This window comes from Bubalus bubalis, chromosome 1 (assembly GCF_019923935.1).
Source record: "Bubalus bubalis isolate 160015118507 breed Murrah chromosome 1, NDDB_SH_1, whole genome shotgun sequence".
Lineage (NCBI taxonomy): Eukaryota > Metazoa > Chordata > Mammalia > Artiodactyla > Bovidae > Bubalus > Bubalus bubalis.
In genome coordinates, this window is record NC_059157.1 from 181934350 (window position 1) to 181950566 (window position 16217).

A 16217-nucleotide genomic window follows, 5' to 3' on the forward strand; every position below is an offset into this window, starting at 1 on the left:
GGTCTAGTGGTTTTCCCTACTTTCTTCAATTTCAGTCTGAATTTGGCAATAAGGAGTTCATGATCTGAGCCACAGTCAGCTCCCAGTCTTGTTTTTGCTGACTGTATAGAGCTTCTCCATCTTTGGCTGCAAAGAATATAATCAATCTGATTTCAGTGTTGACCATCTGATGATGTCCATGTGTAGAGTCTTCTCTTGTGTTGTTGGAAGAGGGTGTTTGCTATAACCAGTGCGTTCTCTTGGCAAAACTCTATTAGCCTTTGCCCTGCTTCATTCTGTATTCCAAGGCCAAATTTGCCTGTCACTCCAGGTATTTCTTGACTTCCTACTTTTGCATTCCAGTCCCCTATAATGAAAAGGACATCTTTTTGGGGTGTTATTTCTAAAAGGTATTGTAGGTCTTCATAGAACCATTCAACTTCAGCTTCTTCAGTGTTACTGGTTGGGACATAGACTTGGATTACTGTGATATTGAATGGTTTGCCTTGGAAACGAACAGAGATCATTCTGTCATTTTTGAGATTGCATCCAAATACTGCATTTTGGACTCTTTTGTTGACCATGATGGCTACTCCATTTCTTCTAAGGGATTCTTGCCCGCAGTAGTAGATATAGTGGTCATCTGAGTTAAATTCACCCATTCCAGTCCATTTTAGTTCGCTGATTCCTAGAATGTCAACGTTCACTCTTGCCATCTCCTATTTGAACACTTCCAATTTGCCTTGATTCATGGACCTTACATTCCAGGTTCCTATGCAATATTGCTCTTTACAGCATTGGACCTTCTTCTGTCACTAGTTCCATCCACAACTGGGTATTGTTTTTGCTTTGGCTCCATCCCTTCATTCTTTTTGGAGTTATTTCTCCACTGATCTCCGGTAGCATATTGGGCACCTACCGACCTGAAGTTCCTCTTTCAGTATCCTATCATTTTGCCTTTTCATACTGTTCATGGGTTTCTCAAGGCAAGAATACTGAAGTGGTTTGCCATTCCCTTCTCCAGTGGACCACATTCTGTCAGACTTCTCCACCATGACCTGCCCGTCTTGGGTGGCCCCACATGGCATGGCTTAGTTTCATTGAGTTAGACAAGGTTGTGTTCCTAGTGTGATTAGTTTGACTAGTTTTCTGTTATTATGGTTTCAGTGTGTCTGTCCTCTGATGCCCTCTTGCAGCATCTACCGTCTTACTTGGGTTTCTCTTACCTTGGACATGGGGTATCTTTTCACGGCTGCTCCAGCTAAGTGCAGCCGCTGCTCCTTACCTTGGACGAGGGTATCTCCTCACCACTGCCCCTCCTGACCTTGAATGTGGAATATTACTATGCCATAAAAAAGAATGAAATAATGCCATTTGCAACAACCTGGATGGACCCAGAGATTATCATGCTAACTGAAAGAAGTCAGACAGAAAGACAAATGTCATATGATATCACTAATATGTTGAATCTGAAAATATGACGCAAATGAACTTATGAACTTATTTATAAAACAGAAACGGATTCACAGACTTAGAAAACAAACATGTTTACCAAAGGGGAAAGGTGAAGGAGAGGGATAAATTAGGAGTTTGGGATTAACATATATATATTACTATCTATAAAATAGATAATCAACAAGGACCTACTATATAGCATAGGGAACTCTACTCTAATAACCAACATGGGACTGAAAAAGAATATGTATTGTATAACTGAATTGGAGAAGGCAATGGCACCCCACTCCAGTACTCTTGCCTGGCAAATCCCATGGATGGAGGAGCCTGGTTGGCTGCAGTCCATGGGGTCGCTGAGGGTCGGACACGACTGAGCGACTTCACTTTCACTTTTCACTTTCATGCATTGGAGAAGGAAATGGCAACCCACTCCAGTGTTCTTGCCTGGAGAATCCCAGGGGCAGGAGAGCCTGGTGGGCTGACGTTTATGGGGTCACACAGAGTCAGACACGACTGAAGTGACTTAGCAGCAGCATAACTGAATCATTTTGCTTTAAATTTGAAACTAACACAACATTGTAAATCAACTCTACTCCCTGTAAAATTAAAATTTTTAAAAATAAAATAAAATTCTGAAGTTTGAGGTATTAAAAAGAAAATACAACACTTTGAGTTGAAGATGGCAGACTGAAATCTTGGACAAATAAAATCCCCTTGAATTAACAATAAATTTTTTTAACTGTATTTTTAAAAGCACAAAAATAGGGGAAGTACACATCAGAGGACTAAAGGTTTTGAAAAGAGAATGGAAATTGGATTTGGAAAGCAGAATGATCATACCAAAGACTAAACCTTAACAGAAAGCCACGTTTCAAGAGAATTTCAAAGTGAGAGCAGTCTTTAATACAGGTGGTAACCAATTTTTTTCTTTTTACAATGGACCCCTTATGATTGCCTGTTATGAAGAGCAAGAATGAGAAGAGGAAGAGAAATCAAGATATTTGATTGAAGAATAAACCTGTAATTTGTGGGCTGCTTGGGCTGGTTTCTAACACTCCTGGGTAGCAGCAGTGATTGCTCCATACAAAAGGCTGCCAGAGTACTCTAAAAAAGCAGATGATCTGTTTCCAAAAAACCAGAGCTTCAAATGATGGTTAATACTCCAGAGAAGAGTTCTCCACTTTTTTTTCCCCAGTGGGGACTTGGTGTAGACCCCAGCTTGCCTATCAGCCTACCTGATTTATTCAAAGGAGAGTCAAGTGGCAGAGGAAACCAAGTAGCCTTGTTCTTTCGTTCCTAAATGTGAGCAATCCAGGGAAGCACAGAAGAGGTGTTACAAGTTGGATCATGATACATCTGCTGAACCTCATCTCATGCAGCTACTAAAATATTTACAAAGAATTTTCAGTAAAATGCTTTGTGATAAATTTAGAAAAAGCAGTCTATAGTTTTAAAGGAAAGATTTGTCAACATTGTGTGTGGCAAGGAAAGCCATAACCATTTTCTGTTTGCAGATTTTTCAAATTTAAAGTATATCTAATGAGAGCGTTTTCTCGCTTTAAAAACTTGTACTAACATCTGTAAATGTTTTATCCTGTAGAATGATTCTGAACAATACTAATCCCTATTTCTGAACACACTCATTTGAAATGATACTTGGGGAAGAGTAATTAGCTTTTTCAAAACAGAAGGTGAGAAAGCCTATAAAATTCTGTCCACTATGATTATAACTATATTTATAAAAACTAGAACAATCATATCTAGAAAATAAGATTGTATCATATAATAAACTAACATCTTAATATTACATATCTTTAGTAGTAAGACTCCTGATGATTTTTTCTTAATACTTTATGTATCTTCCCAACTTATAACAGGAAAAAAATAAGGTTCAATTTATGCTCTTCTAATGACCTTTTAAAATTCTTTGAATATCATAAAGTAAGAACATAGGAACCCATTATCCATTAAAACGTTAAAAGGTGATTCTTCCTGGAGGGGAGGGAGAGGGAATTGGTGGTAATCAAAAGTTATAAACTTCCAGTTATAAGATAGATAACTAGGAATGTAATACACAGCATGATAAATACAACTTACAGTTATGTGTGAAAGAAAAAATTTTTTCTATTTCTTTAATTTTATATCTATATGAGATGTGTATATTCACTAAACATTGTGATAATCATTTCATGATGTATGTTAGTCAAGTTATTATGCTGTATACCTTAAATATATACAGTGCTATAAGTCAATTATATCTCAATAAAACTGGAAGAAAAAAGGAAATGAAATAAAGGCAATTCTTCTTATTTAAAATGAATAAGGAGTTTTAAAATAGCATGTAGAACAGAAACTAGCAACATGACATACTTGAGAACACACTTTTAATATAATGGTAACATTAGTCATATTTTTTACTGAATCTAATAATATATTAGGGAAGAATTCTTGCTTCTTTTTTTCTAACAGACTTAAGTTTAAAGTGAAAAATGTATTATATTGCAAAATTACTTATAGGCTCAGATTTAAGACTATGAACTAACATACTCCAAAGCAGTGTGTCTGTCAGTGAATGAGAAAGTTAAATATTAAAGGTGATATCTGGGGATAATTGATCAGGCACCAAGCATATTTTCTGTTTTCCTTTTCCATCAATAAACTATTTTTTCATACTTTAAGAATTAAAGAAAGATTATTTGTGATAAATTATTTTAATTATAACTTCTACCATACCACGTATTGTGTTGTTCAGTCGCTAAATCTTGTCTGACTCTTTGCAACATATAGATTTTATTCCTCATAGCTCAGTTGGTAAAGAATCCGTCTTCAATGAAGGAGACCCCAGTTCAATTTCTGGGTCGGGAAGATCCCCTGGAGAAGGGATAGGCTACCCACTCCAGTATTCTTGGGCTTCCCTTGTGGCTCAGCTGGTAAAGAATCTGCCTGCAATATGGGAGACGTGGGTTCAATCCCTGGGTTGGGAAGATCTCCTGGAGAAGGGAAGGCTCCAGTATTCTGGCCTGGAGAATTCCATGGATTATACAGTCCATGGGGTTGCAAAGAGTCAGACATGACTGAGCGACTTCCACTTTGACTTTTCACTATTAAATAATACAAATTTTTAAATAATTATATAAATGGCATAATGAAAACTGAGTGCTAAAGAATTGATGCTTTTGAACTATGGTGTTGGAGAAGACAAGTGAAAGTCCCTTGGACTGCAAGGAGATCCAACCAGTCCATCCTAAAGGAAATCAGTCCTGAATATTCATTGGAAGGACTGATGCTGAAGCTGAATCTCCAGTACTTTGGCCACCTGTTGCGAAGAACTGACTCATCAGAAAAGACCCTGATGGAGGGCTTCCCTGGTGGCTCAACTGGTAAAGAATCTGCCTGCAATGCAGGAGACCTGTGTTCGATCCCTGGGTTGGGAAGATCCCCTGCAAAAGTGAATGGCTACCCACTCCAGGATTCTGGCCTGGAGAATTCCATGGACCTCAGTCCATGGTGTCACAAAGAGTGAACATGACGAGCAACTTTCACTTTCATTTGGTGCTGGGAAAGACTGAAGGCAGGAGAAGAAGGGGACAACAGAGGATGAGATGGTTGGATGGTATCACGGACTTTATGGACTTGAGATTGAGCAAACTCTAGGAGTTGGTGATGGACAGGGAAGCCTGATGTCCTGCAGTCCATGGGGTCACAAAGAGTCAGACATGACTGAGTGACTGAACTGAACTGACAAATGGCATAGTGTAATTTCTCACAACTATAGAGTCAAACAGAGGTAGTCACAGATGGGAATTTGTACACATATTACATAACACATTTCTTATCAAACACAATTGCATTACTATTTCCATGGCAACATGAGGGATGGAAAGGATAATAATTAACAACCATAAACAGGAAGTCTTCCAACTTAACTTACTTCCTGACAGAAATGACAAATACTGTTCATTGTGGTGCCTGTGAAAGAGCCATCCTTTGTCTTCTTGAAGTTTTAGATTAGCCATGCTTCAATAAAAGGAACATTTTAGCATATTTACTTATATGACTGTAATTTGGTGGAACAATTTTAGAAAACAATTTTTAATACAGAGTTTTGACCAATGTTCATAGCCTTATTTCAGTAATTCTATTAGCCTGTATGTAGGAAATAAGTACAGAGTTTTTTAAGACCAAAATATTGGAAAATGTCCTTATAGTCCAATATTTTAGTTCACAGATTAGAGATTACTGTTATTGTTTTTATGTAGCTAGTTGTTAAATTTCAACTTACCCTTGTATTTATCACTTTATTTATTTACTATTCCTTCTTACAACCCAGATGTTCCTTCTTGGATCAAAATCCTTTAATGAGAATTTGCTAGTAAATGCTTATTTTTCTTTCTTTTTTCCTTTCCCCTCCTCCCCCCAAATTTGAAAAGGGAAGTAATGATTCTCTCTGTATCCATCATATCTTTTAACCACTCATATTTTCCTTCCATTGAATTTCTGTGCTTCATTCAAGAAAGGAGTAATTTCTTCAGATCTTTCTTTCAATGTATTATTATTTGAATGTAACTAGTCCATCTTTCAACCTTGCATAGAGGGGTGTATCTCATTATTTGGATTGTGTCAGAATTGCCTAGAGAGCTAGTTAAGATTACAAAAATAGGAATACACAAGTAGACTCATCGAGGAAGGATACAGCCTGAACTCTTGTGTTTTATCAAGTGATTCTGATGCCCACCAAAGTTTGAGAATCACTGCCATTGTGTTTTTAAATTTAATTACTATGGTTTTTCTTTGCCTCAAGTTGTATTCAGTCTTTTTCAGGTTTGTCTACCCAAGTTTGATAGTCCTTTGTCTGCCTCTTAATTCCTTCTTTTATTCCTGGAATCTATTGGACACAAATACTTTTTATTCTGTATTTAATCATTATTCTATCTGTGGCCTTTGGGGGTATGATTCTATTTTGTTAAACTTTTGTTTTTGCTAATTCTTGCTAATGGTGGCTTGTTACCTGTTTAGTTTTTTTCATTCTGGAATCACGTTCTTTGGAATGGAATTTTATCTGCAGGGATTAGTCAAGGCTTTTTTTAAAAAGAATTTTTCCTCCAGAGTGAATTTGCTTTTGCTTCTGCAGTACTTTTAGGCACTGTCACCAGGAACACTGTAAACTTAATTTTTGACTTGAATCTTTAGGGCCACATAGGTCTGTGAATTCAGATCTCAAACTTGATTGAAGACAGGCTGCAGGTTAGAAATGTTTCTTTTTTCTGTTCCATCCTGTGAATGGTCTTATTCAGCTTTTTGTTTTTATTTTCTACTTTTTTCCACTTAGGTTTTGCAGATCAGGCATCCTGGCTTTGATGCAGGGAGTGGTGGTCTCTGATCCCTCCTCTTGCCCTGTTTCTGACATTTGGTTTTGCCTGCCTATGTGGCCCATTGGAAACTAGGATCTAGGCTAATTGGATCAGCCTACACCCTCCAGACAAACTTGGTTCCAGTGCTCACTCACGCCTAAAGTCAGACATTTTTATTCCTGGCCTCTGAGGAGTTTCCTTATTTTCCTTTCAGCACAGCTATGTATTATTACATGTATTTTTTAAATTATTTTTAATATTTTACCCAGCAGTTTTAGTTGTATTACCCTGGGAGAGGATTCTATGACCATCCAGTATGCCATTGTACTGAAAATGGAACACTCAAATCTTGGTGTAGGATTTTGAAAGTTAATTCTCTAATACCAAGGCAGCATAATTTTGTGAGGAATAAAATATTGTATTATTTATTATAACTATATATTACATATGATTATATATTACACATATAATTATATGTCTTAGCCTGGGCCAAAGTTTCCAATGGGCCACATAGGCAGGAGTCAGGAAGCAAAACCAAATGTCACAAATAGGGCAAGAGGAGGGATCAGAGATCACTGCTTCCCTCTACCAAAGCTAGGATGCCTGATATGCAAAAAAAAAAAACAAAACTGTAAAATTTTTTATAATTCTGTGTCTGATTTTAGAAAGAAACTTTACTGATTCAATAGCAGCTGAAAGAGCTTTTCACTTAAATATGTTTATTTACTTTGGATATTAGCAGCTTATGGCATTACTTTTATTAACTCTAACTAATGAACTTTTTTATCCTTTTATACTTTTAGGAGGTAATTGAGTTCTGTGTTCAAAATGAAAATTCAGTGGACAAGTGGAAAAAACCTTTAGTAATTGATAAACTCAAGGTAAGAAAAATAAGAGAACCTTAAAACTGGACAATTTATATGCAGGTTTTATTTGAGAACTTTGTTGTCGCTTCTCTTGTTATATATGTAGAGGATAATTATATCAATTATAACTTTTGTTATATATGTAGAGGATAGTTATTCAAGTATACTTTTTAAAAAGAAATTTAAAAATAGAATCTGTAATATACAAATTAGTTTACCTAGCGTGTTGTGTGTGATATGTAATGAAGACAGCCTCTTATAGCTATTCAAATTAAAAATACAAACAACACTCTCACTTGAGACTGAAGCTGAGGCAGAGTATTTGTCCCACATAGACTTAACCAAATTCATGTTTTCAAATGTTAACACATATTAGAAATTGAAGTGCACAAAATAGTGTATTTGGCATAATTATACTCAAATGGAAGAGATTTTATAATAGCTATGATACAGTAGGAAGCACTCAAGTAAGTAAATTTAGTTTTTCAGCCAAATATAAGGAAGCTTTGCGGAAAAGTCATTTATTTAACCATTGAGAAAATGTTGATTTACAATGAGTTAATGACAGCACATTGTAGGATACGATGAAGTAATTTCATAAGTTTGAAAGGCATAAATACCAATATCTTTTAAAAGTAAACTATTTTAGGTTGTGATAAATTATGGTCACTCTGGCATATTCATCATCTTGACAGGAAATGGCCAAAGCAGAAGGCCTCTGGAACTTGTTTTTGCCAGCTGTAAGCGGTCTCACCCAGGTGGACTATGCCTTGATTGCTGAAGAAACAGGAAAATGCTTTTTTGCTCCAGATATCTTTAACTGCCAAGCCCCAGGTTACAACATTATTTTAAATCATAACTTTTCTTAGATATTTTAAGCAGTGTTTACAATTTCTCTATTTTTTGACAAGGAGATTTTCTTACACAAAGTCATTGATTTATAAATTTGTTTTTTTTTTTTTTTTTTTGATTTATAAATTTGTAATTTTACTTTTTAGTTACTTTCATTTAAATGTTAAAAAATGGATCTAATGTTCTCATTGTATTATTCTTTTATTAAACATCATTACACTGAGTATTAGTGAATAGAAGTTACGATCAAAGGGATTGGCATTATAAAATTTCCAGATTTCTGACTCAGTATTAAATATATCTGTGGTTAGTTGGAATGAATAGAGTTTTAAAATCTTTTGGTTAGCCTCACTGTCTCTCCACTTACTTGCTCATTCTTTATCAGTTGCCTACTATATGCTAAGTACCATTTTAGGAACTCGGGATAGATAATGAAATACACAAAGTTTTCTGCCATCATGGAGCTGACATTCTAATAGAAAGAAACAAAAATAAACACCAGATAGATTAAATAAGTAATTTTACAGTAAGTTTGAAGATGGAAAGTTCTTTGGAAGAAAAAACCCCAACAAGGTAGGGAAGTGCTGGAATGCTGAGAGATGGGGAATATGTATTACAATTTATTATTAAGATGAAAGGCACAGGATAAGCCTTATTGAAAACCTGACATTCAGTTAAGACTTAAAGAGGGTGAGAGAGTCAGCCCTGCTGAGATCTGGGGGAAGAGTTTTTATAACATAGAGAACATAAAGTACAAAGGCCTTAAAGCATGAATGTGATTGGTGTATTTTAGGAATAACCAAGGAGGTTATTGTGGCAGGGAAAGAAAAGTAGAAGATATCAGAGGGAAAGGGTCTTCCTTATATGTTGGGGCTTAACAAGCAGATGACAGCTTATACTTTAATGAAATGGACATTTGAGCAGAGGAATGATGAGATTTCTCTTCAGTTTTTAAAGGATTTCTTTGGCTGCCATGTTGAGAATTAACAAAAGGAGAAGGATATAAGCAGGGACTCTTGTTGTGATGGTCCTGAGTGATGGATGATAGGGATTTGTTCAGGGAAGTAGCAGTGGAAAGAGTGAGAAGTGAAAGATTCTAACTGTATTTTGAAGGCAGAGCTAAAAGGATTTCCTGGTTGGTTTTGGGGTATTAATGGAAGAATCAAGGATGCCTTCAAGGACTTCCAGTTCAGTTCAGTTCAGTCGCTCAGTCGTGTCTGACTCTTTGCGACCCCATGAACTGCAGCACGCCAGGCCTCCCTGTCCATCACCAACTCCCAGAGTTCACTCAGACTCATGTCCATCAAATCAGTGATGCAATCCAGCCATCTCATCTTCTGTCGTCCCCTTCTCCTCCTGCCCCCAATCCCTCCCAGCATCGGAGTCTTTTCCAATGAGTCAACTCTTCGCATGAGGTGGCCAAAGTATTGGAGTTTCAGCTTCAGCATCAGTCCTTCGAAAGAACACCCAGGGCTGATCTCCTTTAGAATGGACTGATTGGATCTCCTTGCAGTCCAAGGGACTCTCAAGAGTCTTCTCCAACACCACAGTTCAAAAGCATCAATTCTTCGGCATTCAGCCCTCTTCACAGTCCAACTTTCACATCCGTACATGACCACAGGAAAAACCATAGCCTTGACTAGACGGACCTTTGTTGGCAAAGTAATGCCTCTGCTTTTGAATATGCTATCTAGGTTGGTCATAACTTTCCTTCCAAGGAGTAAGCGTCTTTTAATTTCATGGCTGCAGTCACCATCTGCAGTGATTTTGGAGCCCCAGAAAATAAAGTCTGACACTGTTTCCACTGTTTCCCCATCTATTTCCCATGAAGTGATGGGACCAGATGCCATGATCTTAGTTTTCTGAATGTTGAGCTTTAAGCCAACTTTTTCACTCTCTTCTTTCACTTTCATCAAGAGGCTTTTTAGTTCCTAGCAGAGTATATTTGCAAGATAACAGGCAAAAGTTAGCCAGTAAATTATTTTCCTCAGTCCTAATTGAGTCAAAACTCTCTAGAACCATGCTTCATTGGGATGAAGTAGACAAGTGTCTGTGATTCAAAACAAGCTGAATAATAGGCACCAAATGCCATGTAGTTATGACTGCTTATGGCATACCTTCTTTGTAAATTATATTTACTATTATGTTTAGTCTATGGCCATGCCACCCTGAACACACCTGATTTCATCTATTATGTTTCAAAATATTTTTGTTAGTAAATATTAGAAAGATTCATGTCTCTTATCTATATAAAGTTTGGATTTCATATTAGTACATTTTTAAATGCAAAATTAATGCTTTTCTTTATTACATGCAGACACAGGGAACATGGAGGTGCTCCACCTATATGGAAGTGAGAAACAGAAGCAGCAGTGGCTAGAGCCTCTTCTTCAAGGGAATATTGCCTCCTGCTTCTGTATGACAGGTAAGAGCAAATCAGTCACGTTCTCCCATTGTGCACTCTTGAGGTTATTATGGAGGAACTAAAGAAATGTGGGATGTGGCTTTGTGTTTAGGCAAATTTTTCTGTGACCAGAAATATGAATGTGTTTGTTGTGAGCCCAGTTTTAATATTTTGGCATTTTAAAATGTGCAGAATAAAATCATCCTCCACTTTGGGAGGATACCATATGTTTTCTGGTAGCCTGCTTTAGCAGCAGAGTAAACATAATTTCTGGAGAAGGCAATGGCACCCCACTCCAGTACTCTTGCCTGGAAAATCCCATGGGTGGAGGAGCCTGGTGGGCTGCAATCTGTGGGGCTGCAAAGAGTTGGACACGACTGAGTGACTTCACTTTCACTTTTCACTTTCATGCATTGGAGAAGGAAATGGCAACCCACTCCAGTGTTCTTGCCTGGAGAATCCCATGGACGGAGAAGCCTGGTGGGCTGCCATCTATGGGGTCGCACAGAGTCAGACACGACTGAAGTGACTTAGCAGTAGCAGCAAACCTAATCTCATAATATTTTGACTTGCATTTAAAATTGCCTTCTAAGGACATTTAAGATCTTTTTTACCTTAGTGTATGAAACATTCATCTTTGTGATAATTTTATACTGACACTTAAAAAGTACTCCACTCTGCCATAAATCGAAAAAAATAGAACTTTTACCCGTGTTGGTCATATAGCTCAAATTATAAATTATAATCATGTGGGCTGATGAAAGTAGGAGCATGCTAATAAAAGTGGGTCTTGGTATATTTGTACATAGGAAACAGTTATTAAGAACTCTTACTCAAAAAACAAAGTCATTGTTTTATAATTGAGTTAGAATTAAACTAAGTTTCATCTGGCCATAAATTTATCAGAATTTATTATCCTTCTATAACACTGCATGCATTTATAATAGTAAAACTGGGACCTCCCAGGTGGTACAGTGGATAAGAATCCACCTGCCAATGCAGGGGACATGGTGTGATCCCTGATCCGGGAAGATTCCACATGCTGCAGAGCAACTAACTCGTGCAACCCAGCTACTGAAGCCCATGCACCTAGAGCCTGTGCTCTACAACAGGAGAAGCCACCACAATGAGAAGCTTGTGCACTGCAACTAGAGAGCAGCCCACATTCTCCACAACCAGAGAAAGCCAGTGCACAAAACAAAGACCCAGCACAACCATAAATATAAATTAAAAAAAAAAAACTTTTAAGTAGAAAGCTCCTTTTCTAAAGAAAGAGTGTCTCTAGTTTTAGAAAGGGAACACATAAACTATTTGAAGGATACTGCACAAAAGAGCAGCATATTAACAAATGCAGATTACTATGATTTAGAACTAGCCTGTTAAGTTCTAAAATGCAGTGCTGTAAAACAGTCTTGTAAAGGTGTCCTATGGAAAGCTTTCTGAAGACAATAAATGTTGAGCCGGTTTTATAGAATGCAAAATAGATCGATGACAGCACTACTGATGGAATTTGAAAGGCACAGTTAGAAGTTGTTTAAGATACTACAGAAATAGTGTCAGAGATGCAGAAAACAAGCTATGGTTACCAAGGGAGCAAGCAGCAGGGAGGGATAAATTGAGAGATGGGGACTAACATATACACATTATACACACACACACACACACACACGTATACAATCGATAACTTGTATATAGCCTACTGTATAGCACAGGGAGCTAATGACCTCCCTGTGTATGTATGGGAAAAGAATCTAAAAAGAGTGGATATTATGATTCACTTTTCTGTACAGCAGAAACTAACACAACATTGTAAATCAAATATACTCCCAAAAAAATTAATTTAAAAAAAAGTTGGTTAATATACTAAACCTATGGTGATCAAGACCATCCCCGAGAAAAAGAAATGCAAAAAGGCAAAATGGTTGTCTGAGGAGGCCTTACAAATAGCTGTGAAAAGAAGAGAAGCAAAAGGCAAAGGAAAATAGGAAAGATAGACCCATTTGAATGCAGAGTTCCAGAGAATAGCAAGGAGAGATAAGAAAGCCTTCCTCAGTGATCAATGCAAAGAAATAGAGGAAAACAATAAAACGGGAAAGACTAGAGATCTCAAGAAAATTAGAGATACCAAGGGAACATTTCATGCAAAGATGGGCTCGATAAAGGACAGAAATGGTATGGACCTAACAGAAGCAGAAGATATTAAGAAAAGGTGGCAAGAATACACAGAAGAACTATACAAAACAGATCTTCATGACCCAGATAATCATGATGGTGTGATCACTCACCTAGAGCCAGACATTCTGGAATGCAAAGTCAAGTGGGTCTTAGGAAGCATCACTACGAACAAAGCTAGTGGAGGTGATGGAATTCCATTTGAGCTATTTCAAATCCTAAAAGATGATGCTGTGAAAGTGCTGCACTCAATATGCCAGCAAATTTGGAAAACTCAACAGTGGCCACAGGACTGGAAAAGGTCAGTTTTCATTCCAATCCCAAAGAAAGACAATGCCAAAGAAAGCTCAAACTACCGCACAGTTGCACTCATCTCACACGCTAGCAAAGTGATGCTCAAAATTCTCCAAGCCAGGCTTTAACAGTACATGACCCATGAAATTCCTGATATTCAAGCTGGATTTAGAAAAGACAGAAGAACCAGAGATCAAATTGCCAACATCTGTTGGATCATCAAAAAAGCGAGAGAGTTCCAGAAAAACATCTATTTCTGCTTTATTGACTATGCCAAAGCCTTTGACTGTGTGGATCACAACAAACTATGAAAAATTCTTCAAGAGATGGGAATACCCAACCACCTGACCTGCCTCCTGAGAAATCTGTATGCAGGTCAGGAAGCAACAGTTAGAACTGGACATGGAACAACAGACTGGTTCCAAATCAGGAAAGGAATACGTCAAGGCTGTATGTTGTCTCCCTGCTTATTAAACTTATATGGAGAGTACATAGAAAAAAAAAAAAGTATGTCAGGCTGGATGAAGCACAAGCTGGAATCAAGACTGCCAGGAGAAATATCAATAACCTCAGATGTGCAGATGACACCACCCTTATGGCAGAAAGGGAAGAAGAACTGAAGAGTCTCTCTATGAAAGTGAAAAAAGAAAGTGAAAAAGTTGGCTTAAAATTCAACTTTCAGAAAACTAAGATTATAACATCTGGTCCCATCATTTCATAGCAAATAGATGGGGAAATAATGGAAACAGTGACAGACTTTATTTTCTTGGGCTTCAAAATCACTGCAGATGGTGACTGCAGCTATGAAATTAAAAGACACCTGCTCATTAGAAGAAAAGTTATGACCAATCTAGACAGCATATTCAAAAGCAGAGACATTACTTTGCCAGCAAAGGTCCATCTAGTCAGAGCTATGGTTTTTCCAGTAGTCATGTATGGATGTGAGAGTTGGACTGTGAAGAAAGCTGAGAGCCGAAGAATTGATGCTTTTGAACTGTGGTGTTGAAGAAGACTCTTTGAGATTCCCATGGACTGCAAGGAGATCCAACCAGTCCATCCTAAAGGAAATCATTCCTGAATATTCATTGGAAGGACTGATACTTTGGCCATCTGATGCAAACCCTGATGCTGGGAAAGACTGAAGGCACGAGGAGAAGGGGATGACAGAGTATGAGATGGTTGGATAGGATCACTGACTCAATGGACATGAGTTTGAGTAACCTCCGGGAGTTGGTGATGGACAGAGAATCTTGGCATGCTGCAGTCCATGGGGTTGCAAAGAGTTGGACACGACTGAGTGACTGAACTGAACTGAACTGAACTGATGGTAGGGAAATCTGGCTTGCAAATATGTAGTACAGATTTCCATTGTGGAAAGTAAACAATGATATTTTTAATGTGTGTTTGATGATTAGAGAAAGGATTAAGTGCGTTGTAACCCAAGTCATGTGTCACTGAGTAAGCCAAAAACACAATTTGGATAGCTGATCTATCTGAGTTGTTCTAAATATTTCATTCATTCTCTCAGTGCACATTTATTGAATACCTACTATGTGTAATGGTAGGAAGATGAAAAAGACAAAGATGCCTCTGTCATCAAAGAGTTCACATTTCTTTAAGTGTCTTTTATAAACCAGTGGTATCTGCCTGCCTGTAAATTCAGCCTTTGCTTATTTGTAGAGCCCGATGTAGCTTCAAGTGATGCCACAAATATTGAATGTAGCATCCAGCGAGATGGAGACAGCTATATAGTTAATGGCAGGAAATGGTGGAGCAGTGGTGAGTATTCATAATGATCCTTCATGCCAGATGCTGTGCTAGAATAATAAGATACATAGTTATTCATTTCATGACCACAGTTCTTTAAATTCTACCTTTGAAAGCATTTTCAAATTTAGAAATAGTTGATAAAAGGAAGAAAGCTGAGCACCGAAGAATTGATGCTTTTGAACTGTGGTGTTGGAGAAGACTCTTGAGAGTCCCTTGGACTGCAAGGAGATCCAGCCAGTCCATTCTAAAGGAGATCAGTCCTGGGTGTTCATTGGAAGGACTGATGCTAAAGCTGAAACTCCAATACTTTGGCCACCTCATGTGAAGAGTTGACTCATTGTAGAAGACTCTGATGGCGGGAGGGATTGGGGGCAGGAGGAGAAGGGGACGACAGAGGATGAGATGGCTGGATGGCATCACTGACTCGATGGACATCAGTTTGAGTGAACTCCGGGAGCTGGTGATGGACAGAGAGGCCTGGCGTGCTGTGATCCATGGGGTCGCAAGGAGTCGAACATGACTGAGTGACTAAACTGAACTGAACTGAACTGATAAAAGGAAAGTAATCTTAAAATAATGTCTTGATTAGGCAATGTTTAAGAGCAGAAAACATCTATTTTTTTTTTTTTTACAGTTTGTGAGGTAAAAATTCATATTAGCACACCATGTTTAGCCATTGTCATTTCTACCAAAATTAAATTTTAGTAGGGGCATATTACCTGGACTATAATAATTTATATATAATTTTTGAAGAAATAAGCAGTACATGTTATTAAAATTTATTTGTGGTACATATTTTCATTGCTTAAAAATACAAGTGTTTAAGTGAAAAATAAAAGTCTTTACATATAGGAAAATATTTAGTCAACCCTTAGTAATAGAATCACATAAGTGGATAAGTCCTTTAGGCAATTATAAAAATTAAAACCTGTGCTTGTCTGAGGATTGCTTCTAGAGTATACGTGGTAAGTCTAGTAGGATAACCAGCTTATTACTAAAGAAAGTTGACATAAAAGTAAATTATATGTTAAGAAACTTACTAGTAATATATTAAACGGCCAGAAAAGCTTTTTT

General features: G+C 37.4%; 1 protein-coding gene across 3 annotated transcripts in view; it reads left to right on the forward strand.

Moving 5' to 3' along the window:
- The window catches only part of ACAD11 (acyl-CoA dehydrogenase family member 11), a 116234-nt gene that overhangs the window by 61572 nt on the left and 38445 nt on the right, over positions 1–16217 (forward strand). For 2 of the 3 annotated variants that reach the window (XM_025291712.3, XM_006052126.4), the window contains 4 exons: positions 7589–7666; positions 8347–8485; positions 10821–10928; positions 15054–15152. In XM_025291712.3, the coding sequence (XP_025147497.3) occupies positions 7589–7666; positions 8347–8485; positions 10821–10928; positions 15054–15152 (424 nt within the window). The remainder of the gene's footprint in view (positions 1–7588; positions 7667–8346; positions 8486–10820; positions 10929–15053; positions 15153–16217) is intronic. The other variant, XM_006052127.4, reaches the window with a different exon arrangement.